The following is a 17,528-nucleotide window of genomic DNA, read 5'->3' on the forward strand; positions in this document are numbered from 1 at the left end:
GAGAGAGAGAGAGAGAGAGAGAGAGAGAGAGAGAGGCGGTTTACATAGCAAGAGATTGAAGACTCGACATTTAAAAGTTTCTATCTTCTACATAAACCTTTTAAGAATTAATGTGTTTTGCCATTTTGATTATGATAACAAACAAATCCAACAACAAGTACTTCTGCCATTAAGTAACACCTTGAAGTGGAAGTGTCTAGTGAAAACTAGAAATTTATATTTCAAGCATTACATAAACCACAATAACACTTTAATAGGCTAACATGATATACTCATCACACCCAACATTAAGTAGGAAATGGATTGTGGGCAGAACCGTTCTCTTAAGTATGACAATGAGAGTTGGTTCTCAACAAAAGTCGGCAATCTCCGTCAGTCCCTCTGGATTACTGGAGGGGATTTAAACGGGGAGAATAACGTACTTCGCATTTAAGACTTCGGTTTCAAGACGTCGACACAGCGTCCTGTCTTTTTGTTGCAGTGATTGGCCGTCAGTTGTCTCATACTATGAGCCTGCTATTTTCCTGAGCCAATGAGAAAATATCGCTGAATTAGCTCTTTGTTGTACTTTCCCCAGCTGTCAAGCAGCGACGCCGTTATGTGCGTCGTAGTCGTGTCCGTGGAGATCAGCAGAACTGTTTCTCTGATGGCACTCTGCTGTCTAAACGTTCACAGCTTGAGACCTTGACGTGATGATCGGTGTGTAAACATTAAATAATGACTGAGGTTGGTAGTAAAAGGACAACTACCAAGTCACAGTGAACATTAGAATAGCCATTGAACTATTGGGATTCATGTTAGGTTGGACAATTAAAATCTAGGATTTTATCACATTAAGAAAAGTAGGGAGGCCATAGCGGTCAGGATAATAAAGGAGAGAGGGTGTTGAACGACTAGCGGAAGGGTTCTGGTTTGATCCCCAGTACTCAGACCAACTTTCCGACTAGCGGAAAGGTTCTGGTTTGATCCCCAGTACTCAGCTCTCTTATTTGGTCGCCATGTTGCTCAGAAGGTGGAGCGGGTTGGCAGAAGGTTGCTGGTTCGATTCCTGGCTCCTCCTAGCTGAGTGTCAAGGTGTCCCTGAGCAAAGCACCTCACCCTAATGTGCTCCCTGACGAGCTGGCTGTCGCCCTGCGTGACTGGCACTGCTGTCGGTGTGTGAATGTGTGCATGATTGGGTGAATGTGAGGCAATATTGTTAAGCGCCTTGAGCGGCCACTGGTTAGAAAAGCACTGTATAAATACAGTCCATTTACCATTATTGAAACCTAGTATCTCTCATGAGTGGCCTTGGATGGAATAACCTGGTCTCTAAAAGACAGAGGATGGACTCAACGCTCTTCATCAGGGTACTCACTGCTCTCGGTCCGGATGCAGAAACGGTGCTTGAAGCCCTTGTGCGAGTGTGAGCAGGTGAGGACCTCGGGGTTGGAGCAGCCAACATCCACGTACCTCTGGCCCTGGATGATGTTGCAGCCATAGCACTGCAGACCCTGCACTGCAGGGGACCCACATCGGAGGGAAAGGGTTAGTGCATGGGGTTTGTCCATGGGGTTAGTTCATGTGGTAAGTTCATGTGGTTAGTTCATGTGGTTAGTTCATGTGGTTAGTTCATATGGTTAGTTAATTAGCACACATAGTGACCTGGGGAATAGTGACCTCTATAGTTAGATATATCTACATACTGTATATATACATCCATAGATATATCAATTCACATATGTATATAAATATATAGTGTATATATGTATAGAGCCACTATATCCTTCAAGATAGCTGAGGCTCGATACTCGAGTCTTTAGCAATTCGATTCCTGGATAGAAAGACATGTCTACGTCGCAGACGAATGAAGATGATTACTTGAAGGTACTCGTAGTTTGAGATCATATTGAGAAGAGTTTAATGTTAGTAGAGGCAGTGATTTGAAATAAAAATGTTCTAATCACAAAACACATAAGGCAATACAACATTGGACAACAAAATAGAAAATTGCAACGTACCATCAAAAAGTACCCTTTATTGGGCATGGCCTATTATTGCTTACATTATGATATTATGACAATTTTTGTTATAATATGCAGCAATACATGGTCATTCTGTACAGGGAAATTCTCATGTTTCAGCCAGTGGCATCTCTTTAGCACAAAAAGCCCACATCAAGCCCACATCATAGGTATCAAAGGAGAGCCTACTCGTAAGATAGATAAAGTGGCATTTGAGGTGCAAATAAATATAGACAACTTCGATGTTGTAAAATGAAAAGTCAGTGGAGTTCAAGGTGTAGGGTAGACTGATTATCCAAGGATTCACTAAAGCGTAGGTTTAAGTCTTTAGTTCCTGTGTTGGTTTACAAAGTCCTAATTTTAGTGCACGTCTCCTTTCACTGTCATCAAAGAGACTCTATGGTACACAGTCCCCCTGCTGGGGACTCACTCTCTGGTTGGGTTGGTTCATTCAGGCTATTTTAAGCCATATTTTGAGTTATCAGACACAACATATTCCCCAATGCATCTTTTAATTCTCTTTTGTGTTTTTAAAGACAAGTATTTACGTCAAATGTATTTCTTCATCAAAGTTGATGCAGTATGAGATGTTCTTTTTGAAAATAATAATTCAATGATAACATTTTCCTCAGCTCTGCTTCTCTCCTCTCCTTTCTCTTTCTTTCATCTCCTCTCTTCTCCCCTCCTCCCCTCTCTCCTCTCCTCTCCCCTCCTCCCCTCTCTCCTCGCCTTCTCTCCACTCCTCTCCTCCTCTCCTCTCCTCCTCTCCTCCCTTCTCTCCTGCTCTCCTCTACTCTTCTCCTCTCCTCCTCTTCTCCCCTTCCCTCCTCCCTTTTCCTCTCCTCTCCTTTCTCCCTACCTTCCCCTGCTCTCTTCTCCGCCTCCTCTCCTATTTTAATCCCACACCAATGAGAGTTAGGTTGGCATACTGCAGTATTTCCTCTAGCCACCCCATGATATGTGATTTCAGATGTCTGTTATTAAACCCTTTACCCTTAATAATCCACAATCGTCAAGAGATTGTTTACGCGGTCCCCCACACACACACACCTGTGGCTCACCTCCAAATCCTGCACAACACACACACACACACACACACACACACACACACACACACACACACACACACACATACACACACACACACACACACACACACAAACACACATGAAAAATCTGCAGTGGCTGAGTTGATCCTCTCGGTGGGGTCTGTGGACTCTGGTGAAAGGGCAGGAGAGGAAAGGAAAGGAATTGCGCCCCTGCTGGTTTAAATTGCAAAGCTTTACAGCTTTCAGGAGTCAACTAATCCTGGCAAATGCTCTTACCAAAAATCATTTTACAGATCTACTGTAATCAATGGGAAGCCATGAGAAGAGCTCACTGGGACTGTGGGATAACTCAGGAGGAGTGATACTCTGTTATAACTCCATACTTACATTTACATTTAGTTAGAGACAAGACAAAGTGGCTGACGGCTAGAAAATCTAAACAAAGGAATATGAGCATAAATTTTAAGCTATAACGTCAAATCATTTAAAGCGATCATAATAGTGTTGCCTATTTTAGATGGATTATTATTGAGCCAAACACAAAAAAGCAAAAATAGAATAATATGCTAATTATCAAACTGAAATAATAACCTCATCTCAATTCAGCATTATTAATCACCAATTTCACCATTACATGCAAATTACATCCAAGCTATACTGCTTCAAAACACAAAGCTCTAATATCCTCCACGATACACATGGTGTGTTGTAGTAGCAGTATCCATAGGAATCGGCTTGAATAGAGATGAGTGCTTTATTGCCAGAGAGCATATCACTAATGTGTCATTGAGCAACTCCTGATCTCCCCTGGTGCTATGTGTAGCGGGCGATCAGCACGCTGAAGGAAGACATGATGTCTGAGATTTGAAGTTGATTTGGCCCCAGGGTAAGATACTAGCTACGGTCAACTTGGGTCAAGCCAGTCGTTTGTGATTTTCAGGGAGATGTACCTTTCTGACCTTTTGGTTTTTGTGTTGTGTTCTGGTGGAGTAAAGCCCATAAACAATGTGAAAGCCAAATTAAAAAGTGAAAGACAGATGTGCTTTATATCCTTTAACACGGCTATCATAACTATGTTAACCGATTAAATAAACATTGTTTTCCCCTTTTGAGCTACACATGAATACACTGATGATTTTTGTCCCTCTTGTACTCCCCCCTCCCGGTCGCACACAAAAAACATGATGTGCGTGTGTGTTTGTGGGCACATTATGTGTATATGCATGTGTGTGTGTTTATGTGTGTATGTGAGAGTGTAGGTGTCTGTGTGTTTGTGTGTCTGTGTGTATGTGTATGTGTGTGTGCGTACGTCAAAAAAAGCAAAAATCATTCATAAACAAATGATATGTAAAGACATCTCTTTTCAACTCTCACCTCTTCCGTCACCTCTGTTAATGAAAATAGAAAAAAGCCTTATATTGCTGCTCACCTTGCGTTACAAGAAAAGCCCAAACCAGAGTCATTCCAAGCCCGTACATCAGCCAGGTGTGTATAGTCATGGATGCAGCCCAACACCAGCCAGTAGCGCTGAAGGACAAGGAAAAAAATCACGGGTAAAGTCCTCTGTCCTCATCCAATATTCCACAGATTAGAGAAGAGAGAGAGGGAGGGAGGGAGGGAGGGAGGGAGGGAGGGAGGGAGAGAGGGAAAGGCAGGGAGAGAGGGAGAGAGAGAGAGAGTGAGAGAGAGAAGAAAATAGAGGAAGGGAGGGAGAGGGGTAATGAGAGAGAGAGAGAGAAAGAGTGCAAGGGGGAAAGAGCGTTAGGGAGAGAGAGCGAGGGAGCGTGAGAGCAAGAGAGATCAGGAAGGAAGTGTGAAGTGGTGCTGTACAGATCTCTGATCGCACCAGTTGAGCTTCAGTAAACTGCCTGAGCCCCCCCCCCCCCAACACACACACACACACAGACACACACACACACACACACACACACACACACACACACACACACTCGCACACACACACACACACACACACACACACACACACACACACACACACACACACACACACACACACACACACACACACACACACACACATACTCTCCAACCAAGAGAACAGAGCCAAGGGAGAGAGAGAGCGAATGAGACCATACAAACCGCTCAGCCAGTCAGAGAGCTCTCCCTCCTCATGTCTAGGGAAGTGGTGGCTTGTTGTTTTTGATGATGCGGCTCAATTAAAAGGAGCCTCCAGATCTCCCTGGTCCCTATCTCTCCTCCCTCTCAGACAGGAGGAGAGACACATTGAATGGGAGGGACCATGGCTCTTGCTTGCCCAAGGAAGGACCATGGCTCTTGTGGGTTTCAGGAGGGACAATGGCTCTTGCTGGCTCCAGGAAAGACCATGAAGGACCATGGCTCTTGTTGGCTCTATGAAGGACCATGGCTCTTCCTGGCTCTATGAAGGACCATGGCTCTTGTCTACTCTATGCAGAACAACACTACGCCGACGTGGTCTTTATTCATATTTTTCAGGATTAATTCCTGATTGATAATCCATCGCTTCTAATAATAGTTCCTTCACAATGTGTTTAGTTGCCCGTAAATTCATTGGGAAGGCACACTCTGCCAGGACAGTGTGTGTGTGCATGTGTATGTGTGTGCAAATGCGTGTGTGCATGTGTGTGTGTCTCTAGAATAAACAGACCGAGAGAGAGAGAGAAAGAGAGAGAGAGAGAGAGAGAGAGAGAGAGAGAGAGAGATCTCTATGAGTCTGCTGTGGGCTCTGATGGCCCCTCCTATCAAAAACAGGTTATCTCCCCGTGTGCCATTGTGGCCATGATGCACCGGGGAGAAAATTCTATCTAATCAAGAATTAAAGACTTAATCCTTTCTTAGAGACTGTAATGCCAGATAAGGCTGGCTTTGCAGTATAATCTCCAGTATCCCCCCCCCCCCCCCCACACACTCACACACACACACACACACACACACACACACACACACACACACACACATGCACACATACACACTTTCCGAAGCAACATATGGTCGGGGCTCGATAGATGGCTGCCAACCAATGCTGTCACTCATATTAAAACATATTTATTGTGCGGGCGACAGATTTCTCTGTACACACGCGTGGCCACACAGTCACACATTTTCATTACGTAGGATTGAAGACTAGCTCAGTTGATTCTTGTGATTCTTGCCTGTTCAGCTTGCTGTAGATTTCCTTGTTATTGAACGTGTGCATGTGTGTGTGTGTGTGTGTGTGTGTGTGTGTGTGTGTGTCTGTATGTGTGTGTGTGTGTGTGTCTGCATGTCTGTGCATGTGTGTCAGCTGTTTTTGTTAATGTGTGCAGCTGCGAGGGGCTTTCATTTTGTAAGAGTATCTTGATTGAGGAATGGGTGCACTGACATCTTTCAGAAATTGCAGGGAAATGTTCGGATGAAAGGGGATTTGTGTGTGTGTTGGTGTGTGTGTCTCCTCACTTATCATTATTATGTGGCAATGGTCCAGATGTGTGCGAGTGCATGTGCACATCAACAGGAATCTTAAATGGGATTCAGGGAACCATATCATTTCCTATTACCCTTATCTAAGCATAAATGAACACCCTATGCACATGTGCACACACACACACACACAGACACTCACACACACACACACACAAACACCCACCCACTCACACACACACACACACACACACACACACACACACACACACACACACACACACACACACACTAACCCTAACACAAACACAAAATTCATGTTATGAAGACAATATCTGGTTAATTATTTACTTATTTAATATAAATAAACAGATTTATTGTTTTTTGATGAATCTGCTGTTCAAACTGTTGTAATATGTTATATCGTCTGAAATCAATACAGTGGTAAATGCTATGAGACAAACTACACCGAAACAGAGTTTAAAATCCTCAATGCTGCTTTGCACATGCAATGAATTCCTCCCTTCTTTCCAGTAGCCCCACCCCCCCAACCACTACTACCACCACCACCTCTACCACCACCACCACAACCACCACCACCACCATCCTTCTCTGACATGCTTCATCCATTTATACTGTGCTGAGCTGCATGGGCCTTTGAGTGATAAGGCGACGAGAGAGAAAGAGAGAGAGAGAGATAGAGAGGGAGAGAGAGAGAGTGTGTATGTGCGAGGAGGAGTGTGAAGGAGGAAAGTAATGAGGAACGAATGGTGGGGGGAATGTAGGAGGTCCATCAGTACCACCCTGATGAAAGCCAGCCCCCCTCCCTCTGCCCCCCGCCCCTCTCACCCCAAGCTACTCCTCCTGACTTATCTCATGTCACACAATGTCCCCCCCTTTAAATTCCTTTCAAGTCTCCTTCCTCCCCCCATATGGAGATTGAGCGTGGAGTGTGACAGTCACACTTATAGAGCGAGCCACATTTAAACCATGATGAAATGAGACACTCCAAGTAGAGGGAAGACCACAAGGAAACAGAACGGGGATGTGATGATGGTGGCAGCATCATCATGCTCCCCTGTGATTCCCGTGTGATGATCACAGTCCCGTGATGATGGCAGACGAGAACATCCTAGATGTACTGTTTATAATGTTAATGCTGCTCTAAGGAGCTTGAATTGTGTCCTCCCCCCCTGTATTAAGGACTCCCCGGTGGCTGATCTATAAAGATAGTGAAAGTGATCAGTAATCCGGTCTGAGTTGACCACTGTTGGCAGGCGAACTACCACACAGGCAAGGACCCCAACTCCTGGAGTCTACCTGCTCAATCAGAGCAGCCCAAACAAAATAGTAATTGCATGCGTGAGATGTGAGGTTCTCTTCTTTGGGGGAGGTGAATGAACCAGTGTCGTGGCATGTGGAGCAATCCCTTCATTGGTTTTTCACAAGGGGTGGTTGTGCTTTCTGTGGCATGTGGCATGATTATCGCCTTAATGCTGGCGCTGGAGCTAAAGATTAAAACCAACAGCGGTTTGTCGGCGGGAAACTGCCTTTTCGCACCCTGAATATCAAGTAATTGAAAGTTTGACCACATGTACGTGAGCCTTTTCAGTTTGACAGTGAAGAGAAGCAAAGCTGTATACTCCTTAAACTGCAAAATGAGACATTTTATCAGAAGGCTGAGCCCCCACGAGGGGATGTAAGCACTTCTCCGCTTAAACTTCTGGCCTAATTTTTTATATGATGGAAAAGTGAGCTGCTGACAGCCTAATGGTTGAATAGGAAGGTGGTCATTCACTATGATCAAATATATATAAAATAAATAATATGTTATAAGTGTTATTAAGTGTTCCTACAAAACCCCCCAGACCTTGCAAAATAGAAGCTTAACAAAGCATGAGGCTGACATTATTCTCCACATCGCAGTGACATGAAGCAGACCCGGACATCACCTTGAAGCACATGACAAACTACACTGATCAACTATTCATTTATTCATACAATTCAATGTTCTTTACACACACAAGCAATTCTGGAACAGAAAAGAGAGAGAACAGAGACCTGGGAGTGACACTGAGTGACCCGCTATCCTTCGCTGCCCACAGCGCTGCGACTGCCCACTCCTGCAGAACACCAAGAGGATGTTGGTTCCTCATCCATCAGGCCTGGACCAAAGCCACCCAGCCTGGACCAAAGCCACCCAGGCTTTGGTCCAGGCTCTTGTCCTCTCGCTTTCTCTACATTTACATTCACGGCCTTTAGCAGACCCCTGTAATCAGTTCCTTCATTTGATGACTTTGATGTACTTGCATGATTCTGGTTGATTTTGTTTGCATTTTCATGGTTCAATGAACTTTAGTTTGTACAAAAGCTTCTTCAAAATAAACATAATGGAATGTAAAGACAAACGATTTTTCCTGTGATTGTGCTTGTTTGGGTTGGTGTGTGTTGTGTGTTGCTACATAGACCAATCTTCCAAAACCAGCACCCTGCGTCCTAGTCTGGAAGAGTCAATAAACACATATTGCATGATGGGATATCTTGTCTGTGATATTATACATGCACATGATAATCTAACACCAACCCAAACATAACAAGTCAGGCCTGGGTAAAGGAAGTACGCATCACACATTATGTATTATACCTTTAATGTCAACCAATCACAAAATCTTTCCCAGTTGCACAGGGTCTGTAACCTTCTCTGCATCCACTGTGGTGACACATGGAAAATGTCTTGTGCATTGTGGAGTCATATGAATGGTATAAGCTTGGCGCCTGTTGTCATGGTGTTTACGTATTTACTGTACATAATCCCAGAGACTTCAAACGGCCTTAGGAACATGGCTGGGCTGTCGCATTAGTGTCTCAATCTCTACACTGGTTGAGCTGCAAATCTGTTCTGGTCATTTTTTGCAAAGGGATGTGAAATGTGTTTCAGCTGGAACCATATTGATTGACTGATTTGCCTTTACTTTCAAGTCACTTTTCGTAAATGTAAAGTGTCGATTTAAATGCAATAAAATGGTTTCGGAGTGGTTTTGTTATGAACACATGATGACTGCATATACGTTATCTGATCTATCTGTCAACAACGACCATAATCATCTTCTGATGAGGTCGCCAGGATCAAGTACAACATGGTTTTGATCTATGTCCTGACTGGCTTCAGATGAAAGTGATGTGAGATTCCAGTGCAGCGTTTGAAGTCCAGAGAGGCTGTTCTCAGGCAGGGTTTATGAAACCACATTGGATACACATTGATACAGCGATTCATCAACTTCCAGATCAAATGAACAGAGCTATATGTTCGGTTATTAAAAAATGTGATGAGTAATCACAGAAAACATTCAAAAAAAGTAAACAAAGGAGAACAGAGGATGTAGTCTGTCACAAATCCCAAAAACTCTGTCACAATTCCTCCTAGGACAGCTGTTTTATGTTGGGGAGGTAGTGGACATAATCAACAACTGTCAGCTACTATGGGCTTTGGATTTGAGGTTTAAGCGTTCTGTCAATGAACTCATTCCTGTATAAAATGCTGCAGACAAGGGCCATGCATATTTTCTACTGCAACCCTGCTTGCAGAAGACATGCACAAGCTTTAGAAGACAAGTGAAGGCAACTTTTTATTAAAGGTTAAAGGTTTATTGTAAGCTTGGTTTGTTAATAAACAAATGTGAAGTGAATACATCTTAATATCTACCAGTTGAATATTTATATTTTATAGGCCTAATGGTTGTTTACAAACGTAACAATAATTTCTAGTTGTGGTTAACCCCTAAAGTCCCAGTTGGATCCCATTACGTTACATTAACGGGGTCGTATGTAACATGTCAAACATGAGTCGCCCAGTTCCTGACCGGTCTGCTCTCCCCCCATGCCTCTCTCCATCCCCATATCTCCATGGCCCAATCAGAAGAGCTGGTGTTGGAGAGAGAGAGAGAGAGAGAGAGAGAGAGAGAGAGAGAGAGAGAGAGAGAGACAGACAGGGAGAGAGACAGAGAGAGAGAGAGAGAGAGAGAGAGAGAGAGAGAGAGAGAGAGAGACAGACAGAGAGAGAGCGAGAGGGAGACAGATAGTCACTTCATCTTTTGTGGATTGTTTGGCTGTTGAATTGTCTACCTACCACTCCTCGCCTCTAGGGGTCGATAACGCCTGCCGTCTAAACCAAGACTGAGCGGAAAGGAAGCGTAGAGTCACACGTGTTTACTACAGGGTACACTCATGTCTGAACCTAGTGCCGTTGTATATTGAACACAGACCTATTTTTAATACAAGCCAATCGTAGAAAACATGGCTCAAAGAAAAAAGAAGTTGACGAAGAGAAAAGGCCGCCCCGGCAGAAGGGAGCCCGAGGCGGACTCGGACAGCGGAGGAGATGTTGGACTTGTTACCGATAACCGAGGCGACGAGGAGGAGAACGTAAGCAGAGCAGATCAACTCAGTACATGTATATCAGCAGGGCCATGCTGGTGATATCTACTTATCATCACATGTCATGTATAAAAGCAGGGGCCTGCTGGTGATATCACTCGGTTGTTTTGATGAAGCAGATCAACTTATCTTCACATGTCATGCATAACATTCCTGCTGGTGAGGCTCTCTGCTCCATTGAGAGATGGAGTATAATCGTTATACGTTATGTGTATGTGACCATGTAGAATAACAGAAAAAAACACGACATGAGTACACGCTATTGCTGAACATGTACTTCGCATGTGGGTGGTCACTTTTCTTTATTTTGTTTTGGCCCAGTCATGCAGAAAGTTGCCTCATTTCCCGGCGGCCACAGACGGCTGCACCTCGGACGTGGAGCCAGACACCAGACAGCTGGTCCGGTGCCAGAACAAGAAGAAGAAGAAGTCCGGAGGGTTCCAATCCATGGGTGAGGATAGGAGATGGTCTCCTGATGACCAGGTCATGCTTTTGTCCTCATGTTGGGTTCACTTGCTCACGAAATGCTAGACGTGAAATGATTTTCTAAAGTTCACTGGGGTTGAACGTGGTCTTACAGTCCATTCCTGAGACGTGTGTGTGTATCACAGCCTTCTCTCTGTTTCCAGGTCTCAGTTATCCCGTCTATAAAGGGGTCATGAAGAAAGGATACAAAGTCCCTACTCCAATCCAACGAAAGGTCAGCCCTCCGTTTTTCTGCTGCACCGCAGTAGGCCTCTATTGGATATTACTCCAACCATGTATTTAGATGTTGCTCTAACCCCAACCCTCTCCTGTGTGGCAGACGGTCCCAGTCATACTGGATGGTAAAGATATCGTGGCCATGGCCCGGACAGGTAGTGGTAAAACAGCAGCCTTCTTGATCCCCATGTTTGAGAAGCTGAAGGGCCCCAATGCCCAAACAGGGGCCCGGGCCCTCATCCTGACCCCCACCAGAGAGCTGGCCCTTCAGACCATGAAGTTCACCAAAGAGGTACGTCGGTCTGGACACAGAGGATATCAGAGCGTTGTGTTGGTAGTAATGGTGTTTGTGTCATTGTTTAGTAATGAATCACAAAATGATTTGTCGTTTCGGAGAGATTGATGTGTTTGAAACTGCCAGTGTTGCTCATGCGAGATGGGGCAAAACAAAGTTTTGATTTGCCTAGGTTACACTAATGTTATGTTGATTTAGTATTTTACAGTACTAAAACTCTCTTGTCCTCTCGCTATGGTATATAATATGAGTATCGGCAACGAAAAAATTCCATGAGGCATGTGGGATTGTAGAAGCCCTATAAGGTTCCCAGTGAAACTTTCTTTTTCAAATAGATTTGACCAATACCTAACATTATTTCTTCTCCATCGACAGCTTGGGAGATTCACCGGTCTCAAGACCGCACTGATCCTGGGTGGAGATGGGTGAGTCACACTATGGATTCTAATCATCTATCTATATACTATATGTTATATATATGTAACTATTAGGGGTGTAAAGGCACACGTATTTGTACCGAACCGTCACGGTACAGGCACTTCGGTGCGGTTACAGAGGTGTACAACGGTTCGTAAATGTGGCGTACATAGCGTTAATATGGCGAATGTAAAGGCTTGTTTTGCGATGCGGAATTTAAAACTTGAAGTCGGAGTTCCACCCGGAACGTTTAGCCAAAGTATACTACTCCGGCTCCGTAATCCGCTCAGCAGCTCTCTGTTGGGATGTCGGATACGCAAATGCAATGCAATTCGCCGCCCGATCTATCTTATATGTTGACTACAAACCATGTAAGCGGTGTTGTAAATAAACTTCCAAAGCTTTTCAAATCTTATTTGGTGTTTTATTATTTTCAACGTAAACAATGTACAAAGTAATTAAGGTGTAAAGTCAAACCGGAGAACTGATTCAGGAAATGATTTTGTTAGAGGACCAATCACAGCACTTGCCGTCTCCGTTGCATCGACCAATAGGTCCATGGCGTCTACGGATAGTTAAAAAATATTGGATGCGCACGTAAGCTATGGAGAGGGCTCTCATTGTCTACGTACAGCACTTAAACATGCACACGCATTTGAAAAGGCACCATCCAGGTGTTACTATCACCGTTGCTGTGAAAAAAAAAAGAGCTGTGCAAACCCAGCTCACAACACTATTTCAACAACCCCTGTCTGGGAATTCAGAAATGCAAATGCCATAACCAAGTTTATTGGTGTTTTCAGTGCTGCTTATCTACGGGTTGAGAAACAAGCATTTTTTTTAAATTTTCCCCGTAAATTTTAACCACGCCGTACCGTGACTTAAAAACCGAGGTACATACCAAACCGTGACTTTTGTGTATTGTTACACCTCTAGCTAACTATATATACTATATATTATATATGTGTGTGTATATGTACAGTATATTCTATACATGTAACTAAATACTATATAATTTATATACTATTTTATATATATACACAAGCTGTAATCCGGCCTTACTGTCCTCAGAAGACTGAGCCCAGAAACGTGTGAACAGTAACAGGTTTTTGAAGGGGATGCTGCCTATATTTAATGATAATTTTTAAATAAGGATTTGGCCTGTTGGATAAGACCCAATAATATTTTTAACATTTTCTTTGTCACGATGTTAATCAGCAATGATTTGTATTAAACTAACACCGTATTTCGGTGTACAAACGTTCCGAAATTGACCTGTTGCTAAGCTCTGCCCTTAGAACGCAGATGAGCCAATGACATTCCAGTCTAAACATCGGCTCGGACAACTCCATTGAAAACAACAGGGAGGAGGCATAATATAACAATTTAATGATGGATTTATGTTTTCTGTGTACATTTTTTGTAAACATGGTCAAACAATGTGCTTGGGGTACATGTAACACGGTCAGTCGGTATCCTGAGAGGCTGCAGAATGGGGTATATTTCATCCCTTTTCCCAAGCCACAACGGGAGAAAAGTGTGTAATGTGGATCAGACTGTGCGGCAGGCCAGAATACCAACAGAATTTAAGCTTGTTACCTTGTGTATGTATTTTAAAATTTTGAATATACCCCTCCATAGCCTAATGTAGTCCCTTTCAATTGGTCCTGGATGAAATTAAATCCTTATTCGCCCAAAACGTCTCCAAAACCCGCTTTGATATACTGTCAGCTGAAAATGTTCCATATGTTTTGGTTATAGAATCTGGTTTGTTTGTCCGAGTTCGGAATAGTAACGACGGGGCGTGACTTAGCGACAGGTCAATTGCGCAGTTGTCGAGCCGTTGACACCCATTATACAAATGTTTAGCAGATCCAAGATCTATCTTTATCTTTGTTTTGTCCAACACAAGTGAGCCCATACGAACGGCCCTGGCTAGGTAGCTTTCTCCAATAGGGCCCAAAAAAACACTAATCCATAAGTTTAGACCCTGTTTTTACGGGCCACTGCACATGCTCACAGACGTAGACTGAGGAGAGCAGTTAGAATTCTGAGCAGAGAAGGTGGCCAATGTGATGATTAAGAATGTGAACGCAGACTCAGCAGTCAGTTCTGAATCAAAATTTGCAGCTCAGGGTTGTATGAATGTACGCGGAGCGGGACTGTATACAAATCCTTTTTTTGTTGTTTTCAGCATGGACGATCAGTTTGCGGCTCTTCACGAGAACCCCGACATGTGAGTAACCATGAAGCAGAAGAGCACGCCAGCATGATCCTTGTAGGAGGTGTAGTTGATCTCTAACCCCCAACCTCCCCAGAATCATCGGCACCCCCGGGCGTCTCATGCACGTCATCCAGCAGATGAACCTGAAGCTGCAGAGTGTTGAGTACGTGGTGTTCGACGAGGCAGACAGGTAACCACACCCCTCATAATCCACCAATAGAGTGCAACAGTCAGTACGTTTAAATGCACAGCTTAATCTGATTAAAGCCATAGTGCGACTATGCTCCTCAATTGGACAACTGCAATTGTCAGATTATGCATGGCGGTGAGAAAATCGATTCATTCGCCAAAGCATGTCATAACCCGGTACAAAAGGTGGCGCTGTACCCATTTCAACGAGTGATAATAGAGCCACCAGCTGACCTCTTTACGTCCCCAGCAACAACAAACTCAGGCGGCATTCGAGGAAGAGGTTTTCAGTAGACAGTTGTCAGTTCACTTCGGGTCCATGTCATTTCTCCGACGGTCCATTGGTCTGACCTCTCGTCGTATTCAGACTCCTCCAGCGGCGGAGCAGCCCGTGGCTCCCGGAAAAGATCTCGAGCATGCAGAGAAAGCAAAATCCAATTCCAATTCGATTGACCGTAAACATTCACGCTTAATGCAACTATCAATCATATAATCGAGGGGTCTTAATCCGACTATGAGAAACCCAATTCGATTGGATTTTAATCAGACTAAGGTGTAAACATGCATCTTAATAATCCAATCATAGTCGGACTAACCCAGTAATACGATTTTCTTGAGTGTCATGTAAAGAGTGTGGTTCCGGAATTAAAAATCCCATTAATGTCATCATAGAGATTTTGATTGAAAGACTTAATGTCGTAACCATCCAAATTATATGTACCATGCGTCGTTTTATTGTGAATCAATGGCATTTGCTCCTGTAGAAGCCACAAGTTAAACAGGGCAACATCTGTTTTTTTTTTTAGAAAAACAAGTTTTATTTGCGATGTCATTGAAACCACTGCACTACCCATAAATCCTGTAGTGTGACACAATGTCTTTGATTGGTGTAGCTTGCCGTTACCAGGAAACGTTTACTGCACCGTTAAAGTGAATGACTGCTATCAGAGACTGTCTGATAGGAAGATGGGCGCTGCTGCGACTGCTACTGAATACTGAATATTAATGGAAAGTTAGAGTTGTGGTTAGAGCTGTAGAGGAAATGAACAGTACATGTTGAAAAATATGTTGATATAGAATATATGATAAAAATAGAGGTACAAATATATGATATGGTACTAGCAGTGCTTTTAAGTAATTTGGGTAATATAAAAGCAAAGGAATACATTATGTTGAATGAATACGTAACTGAAATACGAGACTGAATTCACATGTATTTAAACGACATTATTATGCAGTGATTGCAGTCAGCAACGAAGGGATGTACCATGTCGATGACATCGCTATACACTATATGAAACACTAACAGAGAAATACACTAACACACACACGCAGAATATATGACACAACTTATATTAACAATCTAAACAATATAATCAATGCAAAGGTAATGTGCTAAATTATTGGGTTGGAACCATTGCGAAAAGGTTCGCAAAGGTTAATGGGATGAGGAGTTCCTCACTTGTTCACAAAAATAATGTACACCGTCTTGTACTTTTTGCCTTTTCTTCCATTTTCCAAATCATTTTTTGCCCAGAATCAAAAGTTTTCTGGTCCCGACTACCTTGACGAACATTTGGCTTGGTTACAGGCTTAAAACTTTTTTATAAAAGATTTTACGATAAGTGATACGAAGGTGAAAATGTATGGTAAATTTACTTCTGGAACCAGAGCTGTTAAAAAAGGGGGTGGTCACTGTTACGCTCTATAACAGTGTTTCCCAAACCTTTTTTCTGGGGACCCATTTTTTTAAATTTACAAACCGTCGCGACCCAATTCACAATAGGCCTTATTTATAAAATCGTGAGAAGAACAAATTTGTGCATAAATGAATCGTGTCGCGACCCAGTCTTTCGGAAAGACTGCTCTATAAGATATATATATATATAAAGGCTTGGTATGGTTTGTATTTCTCTAATGTAGCACAGCGTATAGCAATCTTTCTCAGCACTGGAACCTTTTTCTGAAGCAACAAAAATATATATTTAAATCAATATCATAAACGTGTGACAACTAGTCAACTCAAGGCTCTAACTAACGATGACTGTTCGACTAGGAAAGCCTTTGGTCAGGATCAGCCCTACCTCCTCCCAGCCCATGGCAGCCCCCTCTCTCATGCCTCTGCTCCTCTCTGCTCCTCCAGGCTGTTTGAGATGGGCTTTGCAGAGCAGCTGACGGAGATCATCCGGAGACTTCCAGACAACAGGCAGAGCCTGCTGTTCTCCGCCACGCTGCCCAAGCTGCTGGTGGAGTTCGCCAGAGCCGGTGAGAACCACCACTCCTGCAGGGCAGAACCTCTCTCAACCAAATGCAAATAATAAGAGGAACTAAAAAGGGAACTACTACTACTACAGGTTCCACCCTGCAGGTGCTGCTGTTTTTATTCCTTATATTATTTGTATTTGGTTGATAACAGTTTAGTTTTTATAATCTCTTAAAATCCCCAAGAGGCAATTTATAATAATGATGATCGGGATGTAGATACATGGAACTCAGTCTGTTTCTTGTTTGTTTCCAGGTCTGACGGAGCCAGTGTTGATCCGTTTAGATGTGGACACCAAGCTGAGCGATCAGCTCAAGGTGAGGGTCGTCAGGCTTTGGATTGAGATAGGGGCCCTCTCATACTGTTCATCACGGTTCAACCGGCAGTATAAGATCTGACCACTGCGGGGGGTGTATGTCAGACGCAAGCAGGAATGTTAAAGTCACATGAATAATGATTTATAAAAGAGCATAAACATATTTAAACAAAATTGATTAGGCGTTGTCAAACCCGGGATTATTTCAGCCTCTTCCTCCCATGTCCATATGCACCT

The 17,528-nt window shown here is 43.4% G+C and overlaps 1 protein-coding gene across 1 annotated transcript in view; it reads left to right on the plus strand.

Moving 5' to 3' along the window:
- Positions 1-10,666: 10,666 nt before the first annotated feature.
- ddx54 (DEAD (Asp-Glu-Ala-Asp) box polypeptide 54) overlaps positions 10,667-17,528 on the plus strand; it is a gene marked incomplete at its 3' end in the record, with an annotated part of 30,170 nt that continues 23,308 nt past the window's right edge. Inside the window, exons 1-9 of the mRNA XM_079734236.1 lie at positions 10,667-10,873; positions 11,207-11,336; positions 11,515-11,585; positions 11,691-11,879; positions 12,258-12,307; positions 14,494-14,535; positions 14,618-14,713; positions 16,856-16,977; positions 17,231-17,292. Of these exons, the coding sequence (XP_079590362.1) occupies positions 10,745-10,873; positions 11,207-11,336; positions 11,515-11,585; positions 11,691-11,879; positions 12,258-12,307; positions 14,494-14,535; positions 14,618-14,713; positions 16,856-16,977; positions 17,231-17,292 (891 nt within the window). The 5' untranslated portion in view covers positions 10,667-10,744. The remainder of the gene's footprint in view (positions 10,874-11,206; positions 11,337-11,514; positions 11,586-11,690; positions 11,880-12,257; positions 12,308-14,493; positions 14,536-14,617; positions 14,714-16,855; positions 16,978-17,230; positions 17,293-17,528) is intronic.

The sequence above is a fragment of the Pollachius pollachius genome, assembly GCF_949987615.1.
Source record: "Pollachius pollachius genome assembly, chromosome: 4".
NCBI lineage: Eukaryota > Metazoa > Chordata > Actinopteri > Gadiformes > Gadidae > Pollachius > Pollachius pollachius.